General features: G+C 41.4%; 1 protein-coding gene across 7 annotated transcripts in view; it reads right to left on the bottom strand.

Annotated features, from left to right (window-relative positions):
- NRG3 (neuregulin 3) overlaps positions 1 to 22,036 on the bottom strand; it is a gene marked incomplete at both ends in the record, with an annotated part of 1,059,148 nt that overhangs the window by 22,603 nt on the left and 1,014,509 nt on the right. For all 7 annotated transcript variants that reach the window (XM_082673011.1, XM_082673008.1, XM_082673012.1 and 4 more), the window contains 2 exons: positions 15,838 to 15,964; positions 20,497 to 20,599. In XM_082673011.1, coding sequence (XP_082529137.1) covers positions 15,838 to 15,964; positions 20,497 to 20,599 — 230 coding nt within the window. The remainder of the gene's footprint in view (positions 1 to 15,837; positions 15,965 to 20,496; positions 20,600 to 22,036) is intronic.

The raw sequence follows: 22,036 nt of genomic DNA, 5'->3' as shown, positions 1-22,036 counted from the left end.
CACCTACTGAACGCTGGCAGAAGACCTCAGACCTCCCAAAAGGCAAGAAACTCCCCACGTACCTGGGTAGGGCAAAAGAAAAAAAAGAAAAAACAGACACAAAAGAATAGGGACAGCACCTGCACCAGTGGGAGGGAGCTGTGAAGGAGGAAAGGTTTCCACACACTAGGAAGCCCCTTAGCGGGCGGAGACTGCGGGAGGCGGAGGGGGGAGCTTCGAAGCCTTGGAGGAGAGCACAGCAACGGGTGCGGAGGGCAAAGCGGGGAGATTCCCGCACAGAGGATCGGTGCCGACCGGCACTCACCAGCCCAAGAGGCTCGTCTGCTCACCCACCGGGGCAGGCGGGGCTGCGAGCTGAGACTCTGAGGCTCGGGTTTCGGTTTCGGACAGAGCGCAGGGAGAGGACTGGGGTTGGTGGCTTGAACATAGCCTGAAGGGGTTAGTGCACCACAGCTAGCCGGGAGGGAGTCCGGGGGAAAAGTCTGCACCTGCCGAAGAGGCAAGAGACTTTTTCTTCCCTCTGTGTTTCCTGGCGCGTGAGGAGAGGGGTTTAAGAACGCTGCTTAAAGGAACTCCAGAGACGGGCGCGAGCCGCGGCTAAAAGCGCGAACCCCAGAGACGGGCGCGAGCCGCGGCTAAAAGCGCGGACCCCAGAGATGGGCGGGAGACGCTAAGGCTGCTGCTGCCGCCACCAAGGGGCTTGTGTGCGAGCACAGGTCACTCTCCACACCCCTCTTCCGCGGAGCCTGTGCAGCCCGCCACTGCCAGGTTCCCGGGATCCAGGGACAACTTCCCCGGGAGAACACACGGCGGGCCTCAGGCTGGTGCAAAGTCACGCCGGCCTTTGCCGCCGCAGGCCCGCCCCGCACTCCATGCCCCTCCCTCCCCGCCGGCCTGAGTGCGCCAGAGCCCCCAATCAGCAGCTCCTTTAACCCCGTCCTGTCTGAGCAAAAAACAGAAGCCCTCCAGTGACCTACACGCAGAGGCAGGGCCAAATCCAAAGCTGAGCCCCGGTGAGCTGTGAGAACAAAGAAGAGAAAGGGAAATCTCTCCCAGCAGCCTCAGAAGCAGCTGATTAAAGCTCCACAATCAACTTGATATACCCTGCATCTGTGGAATACCTGAATAGACAACCAATCATCCCAAATTGAGGAGGTGGACTTTGGGAGCAAGATCTATGATTTTTTTCCCTTTTCCTCTTTTTGTGAGTGTGTATGTGTATGCTTCTGTGTGAGATCTTGTCTGTATAGTCTTGCTTCCACCATTTGTCCTAGGGTTCTACCCGTCCATGGTTTTTTTAAAAAATTTTTTCTTAATAATTAATTTTAATAACGTTATTATACTTTACCTTCATTCTTTCTTTCTTTCTTTCCTTCCTTCCTTCCCTCCTTTAGACAACGAATCATCCCAAATTGAGGAGCTGGTCTCTGACAGCAAGATTTATGATTTTTCCCCCTTTACCTCTTTTAGTGAGGGTGTATGTGTATGAGTCTGTGTAAGATTTTGTCTGTATGGCTTTGCTTCCAACATTTGTCCTAAGGTTCTATCCGTCCCTTTTTTTTTTTTCTAAATAAGAATTTTTTAATTCAATAACTTTATTATACTTTATTTTATTTTTACTGTATCTTCTTTCTTTCTTTTTTCCTTCTTTCCCTCCTTCCTTCCTTCCTCCTTCCCTCCCTTTCTTTCCTTCTTGCCTTTTTCCTTCTTTCTTTCTTTCTTTCTTTCTTCCTTCCTTCCTTCCTTCCTTCCTTCCTTCCCTCCTTTCCTTCTTTCTTTCCTCATACTTCTACTAATTCTCTCTACTTTTTTTCCCTTTTATTCTGAGCCGTGTGGATGAAAGGCTCTTGGTGCTCCAGCCAGGAGTCAGGGCTCTGCCTCTGAGGTAGGAGAGCCAACTTCAGGACACCAGTCAACAAGAGATCTCCCAGCTCCACATAATATCAAACGGCGAAAATCTCCCAGAGACCTCCATCTTAACACCAGCACCCAGCTTCACTCAACGACCAGCAAGCCACAGTGCTGGACAACCTATGCCAAACAACTAGCAAAACAGGAACACAACCCCACCGATTAGCAGAGAGGCTGCCTAAAATCATAATAAGGCCACAGACACCCCAAAACACACCACCAGATGTGAACCTGCCCACTAGAGAGACAAGATCCAGCCTCATCCACCACAACACAGGCACTAGTCCCCTCCACCAGGAAGCCTACATAACCCACTGAACCAACCTAGCCACTGGAGACAGACATCAAAAACAGCGGGAACTACAAACCTGCAGTCTGCAAAAAGGAGACCCCAAACACAGTAAGATAAGCAAAATGAGAAGACAGAAAAACACACAGCAGATAAAGGAGCAAGATAAAAATGCACCAGACCTAACAAATGAAGAGGAAATAGGCAGTCTACCTGAAAAAGAATTCAGAATAATGATAGTAAGGATGATCTGAAATCTTGGAAATAGAATGGACAAAATGCAAGAAACAGTTAACAAGGACCTAGAAGAAATAAAGATGAAACAAGCAACAATGAACAACATAATAAATGAAATTAAAAGTCCTCTAGATGGGATCAATAGCAGAATAACTGAGACAGAAGAACGGATAAGTGACCTGGAAGATAAAATAGTGGAAATAACTACTGCAGAGCAGAATAAAGAAAAAAGAATGAAAAGAACTGAGGACAGTCTCAGAGACCTCTGGGACAACATTAAATGCACCAACATTCAAATTATAGGGGTTCCAGAAGAAGAAGAGAAAAAGAAAGGGACTGAGAAAATATTTGAAGAGATTATAGTTGAAAACTTCCCTAATATGGGAAAGGAAATAGTTAATCAAGTCCAGGAAGCACAGAGAGTCCCATACAGGATAAATCCAAGGAGAAATACGCCAAGACACATATTAATCAAACTGTCAAAAATTAAATACAAAGAAAGCATATTAAAAGCAGCAAGGGAAAAACAACAAATAACACATAAGGGAATCCCCATAAGGTTAACAGCTGATCTCTCAGCAGAAACCCTACAAGCCAGAAGGGAGTGGCAGGACATACTGAAAGTGTTGAAGGAGAAAAACCTGCAGCCAAGACTACTCTAGCCAGCAAGGATCTCATTCAGATTTGATGGAGAAATTAAAACCTTTACAGACAAGGAAAAGCTGAGAGAGTTCAGCACCACCAAACCAGCTTTACAACAAATGCTAAAGGAACTTCTCTAGACAAGAAACACAAGAGAAGGAAAAGACCTATAATAACGAACCCAAAACAATTTAGAAAATGGGAACAGGAACATACATATCGTTATGTACCTTAAATGTAAATGGACTAAATGCTCCCACCAAAAGACACAGATTGGCTGAATGCATACAAAAAGAAGACCCTTATATATGCTGTCTACAAGAGACCCACTTCAGACATAGAGACACATACAGACTGAAAGTAAGGGGATGGAAAAAGATATTCCATGCAAATGGAAACCAAAAGAAAGCTGGAGTAGCAATTCTCATATCAGACAAAATAGACTTTAAAATAAGGACTATTAAAAGAGACAAAGAAGGACACTACATAATGATCAAGGGATTGATCCAAGAAGAAGATATAACAATTGTAAATATTTATGCACCCAACATAGGAGCACCTCAATACATAAGGCAAATACTAACAGCCATAAAAGGGGAAATCGACAGTAACACATTCATAGTAGGGAACTCAAACACCCCATTTTCACCCATGGACAGATCATTCAAAATGAAAATAAATAAGGAAACACAAGCTTCAAATGATACATTAAACAAGATGGACTTAATTGATATTTATAGGACACTCCATCCAAAAACAACAGCATACACGTTTTTCTCAAGTGCTCATGGAACATTCTCCAGGATAGATCATATCTTGGGTCACAAATCAAGCCTTGGTAAATTTAAGAAAATTGAAATTGTATCAAATATCTTTTCTGACCACAACGCCATGAGACTAGATATCAATTACAGGAAAAGATCTGTAAAAAATACAAACACATGGAGGCTAAACAATACACTACTTAATAATGAAGTGATCACTGAAGAAATCAAAGAGGAAATTTAAAAATATCTACAAACAAATGACAATGGAGACACAATGACCCAAAACCTATGGGATGCAGCAAAAGCAGTTCTAAGGGGGAAGTTTATAGCAATACAAGCCCACCTTAAGAAGCAGGAAACATCTCGAATAAACAACCTAACCTTGCACCTCAAGCAATTAGAGAAAGAAGAACAAAAAAACCCCAAAGCTAGCACAAGGAAAGAAATCATAAACATCAGATCAGAAATAAATGAAAAAGAAATGAAGGAAACAATAGCAAAGATCAATAAAACTAAAAGCTGGTTCTTTGAGAAGATAAACAAAATAGATAAACCACTAGCCAGACTCATCAAGGAAAAAAGGGAGAAGACTCAAATCAATAGAATTTGAAATGAAAAAGGAGAGGTAACAACGGACACTGCAGAAATAAAAAAGATCATGAGAGATTACTACAAGCAACTCTATGCCAATAAAATGGACAATCTGAAGAAATGGACAAATTCTTAGAAATGCACAACCTGCCAAGACTGAATCAGGATGAAATAGAAAATATGAACAGACCAATCACAAGCACTGAAATTGAAACTGTGATTAAAAATCTTCCAACAAACAAAAGCCCAGGACCAGATGGCTTCACAGGCGAATTCTATCAAACATTTAGAGAAGAGCTAACACCTATCCTTCTCAAACTCTTCCAAAATATAGCAGAGGGAGGAACACTCCCAAATTCCTTCTACGAGGCCACCATCACCTTGATACCAAAACCAGACAAGGATGTCACAAAAAAGGAAACTACAGGCCAATATCACTGATGAACATAGATGCAAAAATCCTCAACAAAATACTAGCAAACAGAATCCAACAGCACATTAAACGGATCATACACCATGATCAAGTGGGGTTTATTCCAGGAATGCAAGGATTCTTAAATATACGCAAATCTATCAATGTGATAAACCATATTAACAAATTGAACGAGAAAAACCATTTGATCATTCTCAATAGATGCAGAGAAGCTTTTGACAAAATTCAACACCCATTTATGATAAAAACCCTGCAGAAAGTAGGCATAGAGGGAACTTTCCTCAACATAATAAAGGCCATATATGACAAGCCCACAGCAAACATCATCCTCAATGGTGAAAAACTGAAAGCATTTCCACTAAGATCAGGAACAAGACAAGGTTGCCCACTCTCACCACTCTTATTCAACACAGTTTTGGAAGTTTTAGCCACAGCAATCAGAGAAGAAAAGGAAATAGAAGGAATCCAAATCGGAAAAGAAGAAGTAAAGCTGTCACCGTTTGCAGATGACATGATCCTATACATACAGGATCCTAAAGATGCTACCAGAAAACTACTAGAGCTAATCAATGAATTTGGCAAAGTGGCAGGATACAAATTAATACACAGAAATCTCTGGCATTCCTATATACTAATGATGAAAAATGTGAAAGTGAAATCAAGAAAACACTCCCATTTACCATTGCAACAAAAAGAATAAAATATCTAGGAATAAACCTACCTAAGGAGACAAAAGATCTGTATGCAGAAAATTATAAGACACTGATGAAAGAAATTAAAGATGATACAAATAGATGGAGAGATATACCATGTTCTTGGATTGGAAGAATCAACATTGTGAAAATGACTCTACTACCCAAAGCAATCTATAGATTCAATGCAATCCCTATCAAACTACCACTGGCATTTTTCACAGAACTAGAACAAAAAATTTCGCAATTTGTATGGAAACACAAAAGACCCCGAATAGCCAAAGCAATCTTGAGAACAAAAAAAGGAGCTGGAGGAATCAGGCTCCCTGACTTCAGACTATACTACAAAGCTACAGTAATCAAGACAGTATGGTACTGGCACAAAAACAGAAATATAGATCAATCGAACAGGATAGAAAGCCCAGAGATAAACCCACGCACATATGGACACCTTATCTTTGATAAAGGTGGCAGGAATGTACAGTGGAGAAAGGACAGCCTCTTCAATAAGTGGTGCTGGGAAAACTGGACAGGTACATGTAAAAGTATGAGATTAGATCACTCCCTAACACCATACACACCATACACACATACAAAAAAATAAGCTCAAAATGGATTAAAGACCTAAATGTAAGGCCAGAAACTATCAAACTCTTAGAGGAAAACATAGGCAGAACACTCTATGACATAAATCACAGCAAGATCCTTTCTGACCCACCTGCTAGAGTAATGGAAATAAAAACAAAAATAAACAAATGGGACCTAATGAAACTTCAAAGCTTTTGCACAGCAAAGGAAACCATAAACAAGACCAAAAGACAACCCTCAGAATGGGAGAAAATATTTGCAAATGAAGCAACCGACAAAGGATTAATCTCCAAAATTTACAAGCAGCTCATGCAGCTCAATAACAAAAAAACAGACAACCCAATCCAAAGATGGGCAGAAGACCTAAATAGACATTTCTCCAAAGAAGATATACAGACTGCCAACAAACACATGAAAGAATGCTCAACATCATTAATCATTAGAGAAATGCAAATCAAAACTACAATGAGATATCATCTCACACCAGTCAGAATGGCCATCATCAAAAAATCTAGAAACAATAAATGCTGGAGAGGGTGTGGAGGAAAGGGAACACTCTTGCACTGCTGGTGGGAATGTGAATTGGTTCGGCCACTATGGAGAACAGTATGGAGGTTCCTTAAAAAACTACAAATAGAACTACCATATGACCCAGCAATCCCACTACTGGGCATATATCCTGAGAAAACCAAAATTCAAAAAGAGTCATGTACCAAAATGTTCATTGCAGCTCTATTTACAATAGCCCGGAGATGGAAACAACCTAAGTGCCCATCATCGGATGAATGGATAAAGAAGATGTGGCACATATATACAATGGAATATTACTCAGCCATAAAAAGAAACGAAATTGAGCTATTTGTAATGAGGTGGATAGACCTAGAGTCTGTCATACAGAGTGAAGCAAGTCAGAAAGAAAAAGACAAATACCGTATGCTAACACATATATATGGAATTTAAGAAAAAAAAAATGTCATGAAGAACCTAGGGGTAAGGCAGGAATAAAGACGCAGACCTACTAGAGAACGGACTTGAGGTTATGGGGAGGGGGAAGAGTGAGCTGTGACAGGGCGAGAGAGAGTCATGGACATATACACACTAACAAACGTAGTAAGGTAGATAGCTAGTGGGAAGCAGCCGCATGGCACAGGGATATTGGCTGGGTGCTTTCTGACAGCCTGGAGGGGTGGGATAGGGAGGGTGGGAGGGAGGGAGACGCAAGAGGGAAGACATATGGGAACATATGTATATGTATAACTGATTCACTTTGTTATAAAGCAGAAACTAACACACCATTGTAAAGCAATTATACCCCAATAAAGATGTTAAAAAAAAATTAAAGCAAAAGATACATACCAAAAATAATAATAAATTAGAGACTAAAGGCAGTATTCAGCTTTCCTTTATTTTCCTGAGTAGCTTAGCTGTAGGCCTTCAAGGTGCAAAACCCACTCAGCAAAACAGTCTGCATAGACTCTCCTTAAAGGCAGCTTAACTGACCAGGACTATAGCTTTTGGACATTTTATAATCTGTGCTAAAAGCATTTATTATGGTTCCTCCCAAAATGTATGCAGTTCCTCCCTGGGAGGAGTTAAGGTCGGCACAATTTTATCTCATCCGTCTGATAGTATCCCCAGTGAAGTTCAAGTGCTCAGGCTAGCTGCATGTCTGGCCCTCCCCCTTAACATTTCTGTACAATGTTACAAGGTACGGCAGTTGATCCATGTTCTTTTCCTGTACTCACACAGATCTTGACATTTTGTGTTTGTCCGTGTTTTGTTAAAACCCCATTTGACGTAATGTCACTTGAATCGTGAATAAGAAGATGGCATAGAGCATGCACTGGTCCTTTCAGCATGAGCTCAGCCGTTCTCCTTTCAAACACCCACACAGACCCTGGTCATACTGTTATTTCATGGGGAAGCATTCATCCCGATTGGCTTCCCTGAAAGCCCTGCTTGTGGAAATGTTCTTGGGTGCCGAGGACACCCACTGTTGTTTGTACCATCACCTGCCTTGCTTCTAGCACACTGTTAGTGGTGCCCTAAAATCAATAGAACTGTCAGATGAAGCAGGAGCATGTTGGAAGTACAGCAAGGTATGCTGTTTCCAGGTCTGCCCCCTGCAAGCAGCCCGAGCCAGAGAAAGTTAAATGAAAGCCGTGCTGTGTTGGAAAGCAATGTTGACAGAGTTGATAATCACCTGGTCTGGAACCCCAGGCAATAAAGCCAGGAGGGAGGATATTGTAAAATGGTTTTAAGGTTTTCAGTGTCTTGTCTCCGCATTGCTCTCAGCTCACCTATGTCTGTGTCAAAAAGTTCTTTATTGCAGGTCTGATTTGAGCCCAAAAGATCGTGAGACTGAGTGGTTATGTTTTAGAGCGTGGTTTCAGCCGGATCTCTAATACGAGTAATTAAAAACAACTCAACAGTTGTGGTTATTTTAAGAATGTTTGCACCATGTACCAGAGCCGGAAGAACTATAATAACTGCTGTCAAACTTTAACACATTCCACCGAAGAGGAATAATAGAGCTAGACACCGTTTCCAGACACCCAGCACAGCAAGCACTCCTCCGGGCTCTCATCCCTCACCCTCCACCACCTCACCTTCACCAGGTGCCCGCTTCAGCCAGGGGGAACTGAGCGCGTGTTATTCCCTCTTCTCAGAGAGCTCTTAGCTGTTCCTATTGTCAGGTTATCTCCCAGACCTGCCTCCTGTAAGCTCTACAGCACTGTTCACTATTGGCTGTAGGCCTTGGCGCATTTGTTTGTGGGATTCTTTGATTAATATCTGTCACCTACAGTAATCAGTAAGCTCCTTGAAAGTAGGAACACTGTCATTTTTGGTCATCATGATATCCCTGGTCCTTACTAGATATTTAATACATAGTTGAATCAACAGATGAATGTATGAATCTATAGCAAATCCATAAGTTAGAATTTGATATTTAAAACAAGAGATCAGGTTTTAGACTAGAATGATTCAAAATTAACTTTGATTCATGCTTCAAAGAGATGACCTCTTCTGACCAACCCCTATCAAACTATCTGATGAACTTCAACTCACTCTCAAGACTCAGCGTAAATGTCACCTGCTTCAGTGTGGGCTTTGCAGATTCCCCCCCCGCCAATTTTAGATGTCCTTTTCCATTATCTGATAACAACTTGAATTAATGTATCCACAAGATAAGAAAAGTATATGCTTACGTGTTTGTTTCTAGCACTAGCCCATGAGGTCCCTGAAGCCAGGATCCATCTCCTGTTTGTATTTTTTAAGATCTTCATGCAGTGTCCAACAGAGAAAAAATTCAAAAAGCATTACAGGATAAATGCCTCTCTGTACCAATTATCAAGGCTGTACTAGGCATTAAATTCTTCTTGTTCTTCTTTAGCGTGCAAATATTATCTTCCAGTTCTTTCTCATTGAATGTTACTCCCACAAACCTATCCTTCCTAAGATGGTTATTGAAAAAACTGTGGGAAGCGGTACATGATTTTGTTCCTTTACTTTTCACTAATGTATATTTTCCCTTGATTTTAAGAAAGAATAGATCATCTCTCTTTTGATGACTTCTGTTTCTGATCCCTGAACTAGGTGCTGGGAAGTTTCACTCCCTTGACTGGTCTGGAGGTTATAACTCTAGCCCCAGCGTTCTCTCTCTCTCTCTCTCTCTCTCTCTTTCTCTCTCTCTCTCTCTCTCTCTCTCTGGGGACACAGGAAATGAGGTCACTTCATCTCTTTGAGTTACAAATGCTTCATTTGTAAAGGATGGTATGGGGCTAGGTGCTTCTAAGGCACCGCCAGGTCTAGTTCTGCAGCTTCTGAGTCAAGTGTTCCCATAGTATCACGTTGCTTCACTGGATTGGGTGTTTCACATCTTGTTAAATGACTGTCAAGTGAAACCCTTCCCCATGAATGTTTAATGAACTTAGGGGAGTGCCAGAAACAGCCAATTCATTTGTTAAACACTGCAGAGAATTTCAAGTAGTTAACCTGGGCTCCAAGATAAGATAAAGATAAATTTGCCTGATATGGTAAGCAAAGTAGGAAATTTTCCCTCCTAAGGATTATAGTGTACCAGGGTTACCTGTCTCCTTCCACGCAGTAGAAATAAATGCCTGAAGTGGGCACTGGTGATAGAACTCCTGTGCTAGGCTGTCAGAATCTCCTAGTGGACACATCTTGCATCTAGACCTTGGACTCCAGACTTTCTCACCACTCCTGACATTTGGGAAAGAACACTTTCTGTTGTGGGGGACTACCCCAGGCATTACTGGGTATTTGTCAGCACCCTCTACTCATAGACACCTGTACACTTCCCTCCCAAGTTGTAACACCCAAAGTGTTTCGAGACTTTGCCAAATGTTCTGTGGGGCAACACTGTCCCCTGTGGAGAACCACTGAGTTACAGAGATGTGGGTTTGGTTCTTAGCTATTCACTAGCTAGCTGCCTGACAGAACTTTCTCAAGCTTTGTTTGAGTCCTAGATTCCTCTTCTGCACATCGTGGGTGTAAACTAAGTAGTTGTTGTTAGGACTAAATAAGGCTATGTATTTATATTATTTAGCATGATTCTATGTCTGTACCCAGTACATGTTATTTGCTGTTATCATTATCGTTATTTTATCATTTTTTGCTGTTATCATTAACATTTGTATTTCCTCATGGCTCTTGTCTGAAGAAAAAAACTATAGACCTACAAAAGAAAAATACTTTTCCAAATTTTCTTTAAAACATTTGCATTTGAATATGCACGCAGATATTTCTTAGCCACATGACAAATTACTGCTTTCCCTAAGACTACTTCCTACTCGACCAACTGCTCAGATGTCCTGTATGCTTCTCATCCATCTTAAGCATAGCATTGTAGGAAAGCAAATGTTCTTAAACATTTCAATTTCTTTTTAAGGGATTATTGATATGTATTCTCTATTACTATTTTCTCCCATAACATATGGCATGAAAAATTGCTGTTAAATTGTTATTTGCTTCTTATAATAAAACTATGAGCAAGGGTATCAACGTATAATTCACCATAGTGGAAATCTGACTAGAAATATATGAACAGAGATTATATTACCCTCTCAAACAGTGAAATTTAATTAAAGGATACAATTTTCTCCTATTAAATTAGCAGAAGAAATGCTGACAAAGGTATAACAAAGCTGGTAGGGACTATATTGCTTTCTTGCACTGAAATTGATATGTGCCTTTGGGAAAGCAACTTGTTCATTTTACACTAGTCTTGTAAAGCGATCTGCTCAGGAGTCTCTTGGGCCCAGTCGCCAGTGTGTAGAATGCTATGGCTGGCATGCAGAAGTCTCCTCAATGCACCTTGCGCTCTTTCTTCAGGGTCCTTAAATGCCTTCCTCTCCCATCTATTCTCTGCCTGAACTCCCAGCTTTTGTGTAGCCTTTCAGACTGTTGATCCCTTGAAATGTGCTATCCTAATGAAACAGGAGGGAAGGGCGCAGGGCACAACCTTTAAAAGAATGACATATAGCCATAGGACATGACGAAAACTGGTTAGAATGAACTCGGTCCAGGACGGCAGAAGACTGGACTTCCAGTAGACCTTGAGCCTCATTATATGCTCATTGGAATATATTAGCATGCTAAATGACACACCCACAGGTGCCATGACAGTTCAGAGGCTAAGCATAAAAGACCTCAAAGTGGGCCTGGAAACCCCCACCCTTTCCCCCAAATAGTTGGAATAATCCTCCCACTCATTAGCCTATGAAATTACTCAGCCCATAAAAACTAGCCACACCACATTTCGGGGCCTCTCACTTTTTGAGATGGCCTACATGCTGTCTGTGGAGTGTGTTTCTCCCAAGGCTGTTCTTGCCTTTCGAGATGACCGCATTCTGTCTATGGAATGTGTATCTCCCTAAATAAATCCACTTCTTACCTATCACTTTGTCTCTCACTGAATTCTTTCTGCGATGAGACATAAAGAACCTGAGCTTCATTAAGTCCTGGAACCAGGTGGGTGATCTCAGTTAAAAGACTGTGGGTTCAAGTGCCAATCTGGGTTTAGGCTGGGTTCGAGTCCCAGCACGTGGGTTCAACTCTCAATCTGATTTGCACAGTTTCACTAGCTGACCACACCACAACTCAGAGATAAAATGTCATATGTATCCTCTCTTTATCCAAAAGTAGAATGAATATAAAAAGACACTTTCCTATCTTGGGCTCTGGGGGAATCATCCAGTTGAAACTCTGCTGCCCTGTGCCAACATACAAAACGCTGGGGAGGGCTGGGCTGAAGAGGAGGGAAGAGGGAGAGAAAAAGAAAAGAAAACTATAGGACCCAAAGGTCTTTCAAGTGTGGCAGCCCTACAGTTGATAATTTCTTTCTTGTTGTCTGAATCCTAATAATTCCAGTTAAATGAGGGGTGGGGGAAACACATGAGTGAAGAGTTTAATTTTAATAATTAAAAAATAGAAAACATGAGTGTCTACTGGGAGGGGAAGGAGAAGTAAATTGTGAGGTGACCACTCTGTGGGCCATTATGCTGTCTCCCAAATGAATGTGTGGAGATCGTAAAGCATAGAGAAAATGCTACTGACCATATGTTCGGTGAGAAAGAATACAAAACTGTGTGTGTGTTCTGTCTGCAGCCCTATACAATGCATAGGGACCGACAGACTCTCTTCTTGAGTAGACAGGCTCCTCTAAGGCCTCTTTTCGATTAGGCCTCAACTTTGGCCTTTAAAAACTGCAGAACTTCTGCCTAAATATTTCATCCACTCACCCTCACACTGAAAGACCTGAGCAAACTCTAACATAGTTCTAACAGCTCACAATGCTATATCCCTAGCCCACCCCCCCCCCTTAAAATGCTTGCCAAAACCCACCAAAAACGAACAAGCCAACAAAGGCCCCTCAAGGCCTCCAAAAGAATTTGCCATTCATTTTAGCCAACGCCTGAGGCAGTCCCCAGACCTCTCTTTCTCAGAGCATTTACTAAAAAGGGTTTAGGATTGTTAACCTTCCTCTGTCCCTTTGAGATGTGTTATGTATCTCCTACAACTGGGGAAAGTCCTTTTCATGGACCTGAAAGACAATTTATTTGAAATGTAATCATTAGGAAGGGTAGGGACTCAGTCTCCCAGTCTCTGTAGAAGGACAGTGAGATAGGAAGGAAGGGGGCAAGGCGCAGCCTTTAAAAGAATGACACAACCATTAAGAACAGGACACGACGTAAACTAGTTAGAACCAGCTAGGTCCAAGACGGTGGAAGATTCGACTTCCACTAGACCTTGAGCCTCATTATATGCTCACTGTAATGCATTAGCATCTAAATGACACACCTAGAGGCACCATGATACTTCCGGAGGCCAACCATAAAAGGCCAAAAGTGGGCAGTGGCCCAGTTTCTGGAAACATCTGCCCCTTCCCAAAATTGTTGGAATAATCCTCCCACTCATTAGCCCATAAAAACAAACCACCCCATATTTGGGGGCCACCTTTTGCCTTCTGAGATGGCCCACACTTTGTCTACTTTACTGTGGCTAGCTCTTGAATTCTTTCCTACACAGAGCCAAGGACCGTCACCTGGCGGCCCGTCCCAGGGACTCACCCGAGACCTGGGGCATGACCATCCTCTTGCACCCCATTTTTCCTGCAACAACAGGGTCCTAAGTTCAATAATGGCCAGACAAAGCTGGCCTAATCGCATTTCTATGACCAACTCTTTGTAATTTTTCACCTCCCTGACTCTGTCAGGCCCCCACTGTTTCCCCTCCCTACTCCCTCATTCTCCTTTTAAAACTCCCAGTCACCTCTGTAAGAATGGAAGTTGGGTTCAGTTCAAACTGGATTCTCTTCCGTAATGCAACAGTATATTACTGATCAAAAGTCTGTCCTTACTACTTTAACTAGACTCTGGCTTTATCTTTGACAGGTTCAGTTGCAAAGAAGCCCTCCATCACTGCGTTTGTTTTTACAGTGATGGGATAGTACTCATTAGAAATCATTAGCAAAAGCATTCACCCTGTTTCTGAAAAGAACAATCCCTACACACAACCATGATTACAAGTTTAACAAAACTTTGCTGGGAAGCAATTCTGATTTATGAATTCCGCATTAAACATCTAAGTACATCTGTCATGCATAGCATAATGGCGACTTTTGGGGTAATGATTTCCTAAAATCACAAATGATGTTTAAATTCCCAGTGATTCAAGCATTTGGAGGGGTGTCAATGTGTCCTGGGTGATTGCGTATTATACTCAAATACTAGGTTTATATCATGGCCTTTGTGCTTTCGTTTTGTGTCTCAGAATCTGGAAGTGCAATCTGGTGGGGGACAAAGAGTTGCTACCCTAATAGGAATCTTCCAGTATGCCTTATATGGCATTTGTGAAATGGAGCAGGACCCTGTGGGGATACAAATCCTTTCTGTGTCCTCATTTCTGGTTTGTAGGAAATAGGCTTCATTCAACCTCCTTGACCCTCTCTTAGTTCCAAAGAGCAGATTCAAACGGTGACTAATCAGGGAAGGGAGGGAATGCAGAAACAAGGAGGAACAGTCAAGAAACAATAGCGCTGCATGGGGCAGGGGCCTGGTTCCTTCTCATGAAATATTCATAACGATATCTTTGAGTTCTTCTGCAGGAACTAAGGTCCCTACTTAGGTAGAGGATGGCAACTTCAGGCTGAACACCAGATTCCTGGACTACCACCCTGTTACCTCACCACAAACCAATCAGAAGAAAGCCTGCACACAGTGGAAGATTATGAAGACACTGATTCCCTGCCCCACCCCCCGGGCCAATGATTCGATTGTCTCTTAAAAACTTTCACGGAGCAAAATCTTGGGAGTTACACTTGTCTCTGGAGTATTGGTCCTGCAAGCAGCAGGACCTGTTTGGGAACACTTGCTTGTCTTTAATTTAGTGTTTTGCAATATATCTCAGAAATGTTTAAAACCACTTTAGAAAGAATGTAGGATTCAAAGAGCTTGCATTTATTTAACTTCAAGTTCTGGTATCTGTTTAAGGCCTGGTGTTAGGAAGTCCCAACTCTGGGACCACAACTCTTCCCTCCCATGTTTCTGACCTTTGATTTCTCTCACACCCCTTAACTCAGAGTTGCCTCAACATAGCATGTATTCTTAGGATTCCATGGGTTTATTCTTTCTCTTTGTTCTAGTCTTGTGTTCTCTGCTCTTTGACTCTCTGATGAACCTTAAATATTCTTCAAAATCCTGTTCAAGCCTGGATTTGTGGCTGCCTCCACTTCTGCCCCCACCACCTCCCTTTGGTCTCTTCTCCAATCTCTGCTGTAATATCAACCATCTCATCCTACAAGCCTCCTCTGGGTGTCTGTATTTTTTACTCTATCAGTTTCCTACAGTAGGGAACATTGTACCCCTAGTGCCCAGCTCCATTGCTGATAAGTAAGGATTCAGTAAGAGATTATGGAACAAACAACTGAAGCTCTTTTTGCTTCCAGAGATTAATTATATTACAGATTGTAATCAAGAGCTGAGAGTTAATTTTTCTTTCTTTTATCCAGTACTTGTGTGCGCACATGAAAATGCAACATGATTTAAGGAAAAATCTACAGAGTACTGAAAAAAATATGCAAGTCTGATCACAGGCTCCCCAGCCCCTCTGGACGGGAAGCACTGAGATGGACTGTGGGAAGAGATGTATAGACGTGTAACTTACATTTTGCAGCTGGACATGATTCTTCACCAAGTTCTCTGACTTTGCCATTGTGCTGGATGCTTTGAGACTGTAGTTTTTACCGTTATGTGGCTCTTTGAGTTGCTCTTGAATTTGTTTAGCTTGTTTCCTGCAGGTTTAAATAAATCCATGTGTAAATAGTTACATACATTTATTCTATTCATATTTTTTGAGGTTCATTCATTCCCAACATCTATATTTGTCATTTGCTAAAGCTAGATAAACTCACTTAACAAAGAGAATCCTCCCTTCATCTTCAACCCCACCAAGAAATACTGGCATTATCTGTTATCGTCCAGGATTCACACCCAGTGGCACTCCAAAGGCAGACAGAAATGTAATTCCTTGTCCAGTCCCTATTGGATGCAAGAGGTCCCTATCCCTGAGTGCTAAACTGAAAAGAATTAGGAATGCTCTGAAGAAGTGACAAGTGGAAAACTTTGAAGCTTGGACCTAGCAACCACATATAACATACTTGCAAAGTTACGTTTATATCTGTCCAATTCATATAAGTGTGGCTTGACTGTATAGCTTTCACATATACCATAACGGGTCTATTTTCTTTTTTACAGTTTAGAAACAGTTCATTTATTTTTACCATCAGCCCTGAATGTAGATTTTTATTAGAACTTTTGTAAATAATAAAAATTGTTAACTCTTAAAGAGCACCTACTGTGTGCCAAGCATCATTTTAAGTGTTTTACATGTCTCAACTTACTTATTCTTCACGATAACTCGTGTGTGATGAGGCATTAATCCTATACTCATTTAACAGATGAGAAAACCGAGGCACAGAGAAGTTAAATAATTTGCCCAAAGTCACACAGCTAGTAAGTGGTAGAGCTGGATTTGAACCCAGCGAGTCTGGCTGTGTACTTTGCACTTCGAGCCACCGCTCACGACTGTCAAACCACTTGCTATAGTTATGCAGCTTCTTGATGGGAAGGCTGAGATCATTCTCAGGTTTGGGACTCCAAGTAAAATATTTCTGCAGATGTGGAGTGACTGTTGTTCTGACCATTCAGTGGCTATATCAGAAGGATGTGACAAATTACTGGCTTATTAGCTGCTCTCTCCCAAGAGCTCTACAGCAATTATCTAACAGCAGAAGACTCAGAACCTATAAAATGAACAAACAAACAGGGAAACAAACTTTGCAGAATCATCCCCCCTAGACTTTTTGGCCTCTTCTCCAAGGTCCGTGCCTAGGAGAGAGCCTTTGGTGGACACTGTGCACCATCTCTTGCAGTGAGCCTTTCCAGGTAGAGACAGCACTCTATACACCACGGGCTCGAGTATCACAGTGACTGAGATTTGAATTCTGGCTCTGCCACCCACCAGCTTTGCTTTGATTCCCCAAATCAAAATGATTGATTTCCAAAACTTCTCTGAGCCTCAGTTTCCTCACCTGTCAATGGAGTTTGGAAAAGCTCTCTTCCATAAATATTGTGGAAACTAAATGTGAGAACACGTGCTTAGTTGTATGGGCAGATGCTGCAGAGGAATTAGAACACTGGCTCCAAGATAAAAGAAGAGATCTTGTTAATTGCCTCTCTCACAAGCAAGTCACAGTATTTGCTACAGGATTTGGAGGCCTGGAGCACCATTACATCCTTTGAATTTACAGTGCTGGTGTGATGTAGCTCTGTTTAAATATTTATTGTATCTTTTCAATCATTTGGGGGGCTTCTACCTCTGTTGCTTTAATGCACTTGTAATTATCTATCTACTTCCTAACAGCTAATCTGTAGCCTATTGTTAGAAACAAATCTATCATATCAGCATTTTAAGAAGCACATGTTAGCCACAAAATCCTATCAGGGATTCACTGATGAAGCAAACTGGAGATGAGGAAGTTCTACTGAGTGAATCATCATGAAGTAGTAAAAGGGGGCTTGGCACAGAGTCAGGACCCAATTAATTTCCTAAGAATTAAATAGTAAAAATACTAACGATCTTTTCAGTAATTCCATAATTCGGCGTCTGGGAAATGTAAAATTCTAAAGGAATTTTCCTCATAAAAATTTCTGACTGCATTTCCTGAATCCTTTTTATAATTTGCTTTCCTTTACCCTCTTCTTGCTCCCGTACTGACTCACTAATATTCCAGAATCAATGGGCTTTCTTTTCTGAACCTGCCTCCTTCCCCAACATCCCTCTGATCTCCCAAGCACACACAGTTTTGCTCTTTCCTTCTCCCCTCAGCAAATGGGAACAAAGGAAGTGAGAAGCGTCTGCCTGCAATACCATTAGCTCTCTCATGAGAGCAGTTGCTCTGGGGAAGACAAGATACGGGCATTTCACACTGGAACCTACTTAGCCTAACAATGTCGGTGTGATTCTATAGTTCAGTGAGTTTCAAGTTGCTCTGGCTCAATTCATCAGAAAGAAATGAGGTGTAAAGTGGTGGAATATCAGGCATCACCAGTCCATCGGGAGACATTTTTTCTAATGTTACAGGTTGCCTTCCTGGGGAAGCAGACACTGAGATGGAGATAGCGTGCAGGATTTTTATTAGGGAGGGCTCTTTGGATCAACGTGTGTGGAAATGAAGGGAAGGAAGCAGGACTGGGCAGAGGGAGAAGTTGGAATGTGATACAGTCTCAGTGAAGACCTCCACAAATCCCACGGGGAGCTCGGAAACTGGCATGGCCTTGCACCCCAAGTTGGGGCAAAGGTCTAGGCCTTCAAAGCTTCACGTTGACCTGTCCCTGGATGCTGGCTATCTCGGGTCAGGTAACTCTTACAGCTGTGTACTAGCAGCTGGGGGACTTAGACCTCCACAGCTGAAGAGAATCATAGCATCATATCAGAACATCCACTGCCTGTCCTTAAGAGCCTTACTTGGTGATCTAAAATCTCTTACTTCAGAGGGTGATAACCTATAGTCAGGGCAAGTTATGAGCACATCTGCTTTCTACTGGTAGCACCGGTTCTCCTTTTTCCTCCTGTGCTTTCCCGGTTGTGATAATTATTTGTCCCTGGAACAAATCATTCTGCTCCTGGAACATCTCTTCTCCTATTCTGATTCCATTGTTAGAGTTGAATCAAGTCTTGCATTTCCAAAGTCTACTAAGGACTCCCAGCCTTACACTTCTTAGCCCATATAAGTTAAAAGTAAAAAGAAAACCGAGAAGAATTTATAGTTGCTATGTGAGCCGTATCAGTCAGATATGAAAGGCTCAATTAATAGTTCGATTAACTACTTATAGGAATATACGGGCTTATTGGGAGCGAGGAGAAAAGAATTTCTTTCAGTGTGCCCTTCAATCCCCTTGTTGGGGTTCAATTAACTCAGTCAGAAAATCCCCTAAATTCAAGAAGGTGCTGCTCACTTCTACCTCTTCATGTAACCTACGTTCAAACTTTCATCAGCTAACAATGTGCTGTAATATTCCATCGGGTGAGGTCATGCCATACCACGGGTGACAAGAGAATGGAGAAAGGACCAGAGTGGCAGCATTCGAAGGATTATGGGAAGGAAAACATACATAAGCAAGAGAATACAAGCCTTTGGGTAAGTCCTGACTCTCTCTGGGCAGTGTACATTCTAGTACATTGGATCTATCTGTACTATTTTCACGGTAATTCTGCAAATCTAAACCTATTCTGAAATAGTGTATTAAAAAATAATAGTCACTAATTCTGGATTCATACCCGAGTTTCCATTATGTTTTAAAATCATTAATCGCTGTTCTTTTTAAAGATCAACATATACGACATGAAGACAGGTATCACAGACTGTATTTGGAAATTGGTCCATTTTTAGAAGAGCAAATGGGTAGAAGAACACAGGTCCAATGAAAAGCAATTACATGTTGGCTTGGATTTCCGACAAGCTGTAGGAACAGAATCTGTGCCAACTTCTCAAGGCCTGCATACGTTCCAAGAAACCAAGGAATTGAATATTTTTATCTGCATTTCTTATTTTAAGTGTAGATTATGTCATTTACATAAATAAAATACCTCTACCAAAGTTATGTGGAGTAAATATATATGTATACACACATACATACTTATATACATATTTATGTATATTTTTAATTCTACCTTATTAGCCCCAAAAAAGCAGTGCTTTTGGCAGAAGGTTTGGTTTCTTGGCAAGGTAAGTGTAGGGCATATTCTAGACGTGCATATACTAACTGGTGAAGCAAAGTAGACTTTACAGTATTCATACTTTATATTTGGCTAAAACCTTGATGGGTAGCAGGTAAAAACACTATAAAAGGAAATTGGGTTTTTTTTCCATGAAAGGCTAGATGCTAGTTGATAAAGTTTATGTCTATAGCAGTGATCTCTCTTTTCAGAAGACTTAACCCCTTGGTGACAGGCAAATGTTGAGCCTTTAATTCCGGCAGGCAATCGAAAGTGCAAAGAACACAGAGTGTTCATGATTACAGAGAGGAATGATCGCTACGTGCATCAGAGATAAAACACACACAAATACATGCATGCACACACTGTACACATTCACCAGAGGCTACGAAAGATTGAGAGTTACTTATGGAAGTCTGATGGACACAATTTGCACAAAATCCCTCTGCCTGGAGCTCAGACTGAGTACTGAGCTCAGCACTTTAAAGAAAGACAAAGTACTTCCTCTGAGAAGTAACCTTTTAACACTGAGAGAAATGGGCTTACTTGCTTTTGAAGTAGAATGCTGCACAGAACATGCCCACGATGACAATTCCAAAGATGATACATGAAATTGACAGCACCTGCCTCTGATAAACTTCTTCACTCTCTGTGAATTTGAAAAAGAGAATTAAAGCGGATGTTAGCACGGCACAGCAGAGACAATCTCCATCCTCGTACTTCTGAACTGGTAGGAGCCTTTCAAAGCAAAGTTTTTTTGTTCCTGTCATGAATAGGAAAACACGAGGACGTTATTATGATTCAGTTTCTTTGCAATGGTCTATAGCACAGCCGCTTTTATTTATTTTTTTGTATGTGCATGGCTAAATCAGAACTCATACACAGATATCACAATTATGAATCTTATTATCAAAAGACATTTCATGACTTGAGAACATACTGGGAACATACATTTAAAAAATTATGGTGGGGCCCCAAATAATCTGCTATCAGAACTTTCCTGTGCCGGTGATGACTTCCAATTTATGTGATACTGATGCCACTGCATTTTCTGATTTGGTCCCTGGCCGTCCGTCTCCCATTCATCCACCCATTACTATGATTGACATCATTAATGAAAGAGAACTTCAATATACATGTGAATATTTACTCATTCCTCAGTACCAGTGATCTGGCACAGTAACCTCAACCCCTACTACCAAAGTCATATCTTAGAGCATCTTATATTGCAAAAAGTGACAAGAATTCAAACACAAGCATTTCACTTTTCAGACATTGACATTTACCCTTCTAGCTCGTTTTCTGAAATATATCTACTGAAACCGTTCTTCCATCTCACCAAGACCTTTTTATCCATAGATCTCAGAACTTTCTTTCTGTTAATTATCCTCCCGTTGTCTTCATCTCTCTCTTTATACAGCACAGAGACTATAGTCTTTCCCTTTCTTTTCTTCCTTCCTTCCTATGTCTCTCTTTCCCTTCCTTCCTTCCTCCCTCCCTCCCTTCCTTTCTTTCTCCCTCCCTCTCTCCCCCTCCCTTTTTCCTTCCCTTCCCTTCTTTTCATTCTTCCTCCCTCCGTCCCTCCTTCCCTCTCTCTCTCCTTTCCTTCTTTCCTGAGATCATGCCCTATATCCTCTCTTCAGATACGACAGTACATTTTAAAGTTTTTTCCTGCAGCAGTGTATTGGGAAACAATGTATTAGAAGAACTATCCTCTCTTCTCTCCCTCTTAGGTTTTATTTACATTTTCAATGTCTTTATTCAGCCTGGAGTATCAAAACCAGAAAGTAAACCTAAGAGAAATACCACATTATCCACATTTCTGATTAAATGAAGAGGGGCAACCGTGTGGCCCTGGCAAGCCTTGGTTGACATTTTAAATTTTGAAAGGTTCAAATTAAAGAGATAAAAAAACCTGTCACTGAGACCTTGTTTGGGCATCTTGCCATCTTAAAGAATGTCATCCTTTCCATCCGCATTTGTAAGCTCATTAAATCTTCCAAATGAATTTGGAAACAAGTAAGTAGATGTACCAATTTATAAAGAATTCCATTTCATTTAATTGCTGTGAGTTGATGACTCTAAT

Source organism: Grampus griseus (genome assembly GCF_964374135.1).
Source record: "Grampus griseus genome assembly, chromosome: 16".
In the NCBI taxonomy this organism is placed as follows: Eukaryota; Metazoa; Chordata; class Mammalia; order Artiodactyla; family Delphinidae; genus Grampus; species Grampus griseus.
This window is presented reverse-complemented; position numbering and strand designations above follow the sequence as displayed.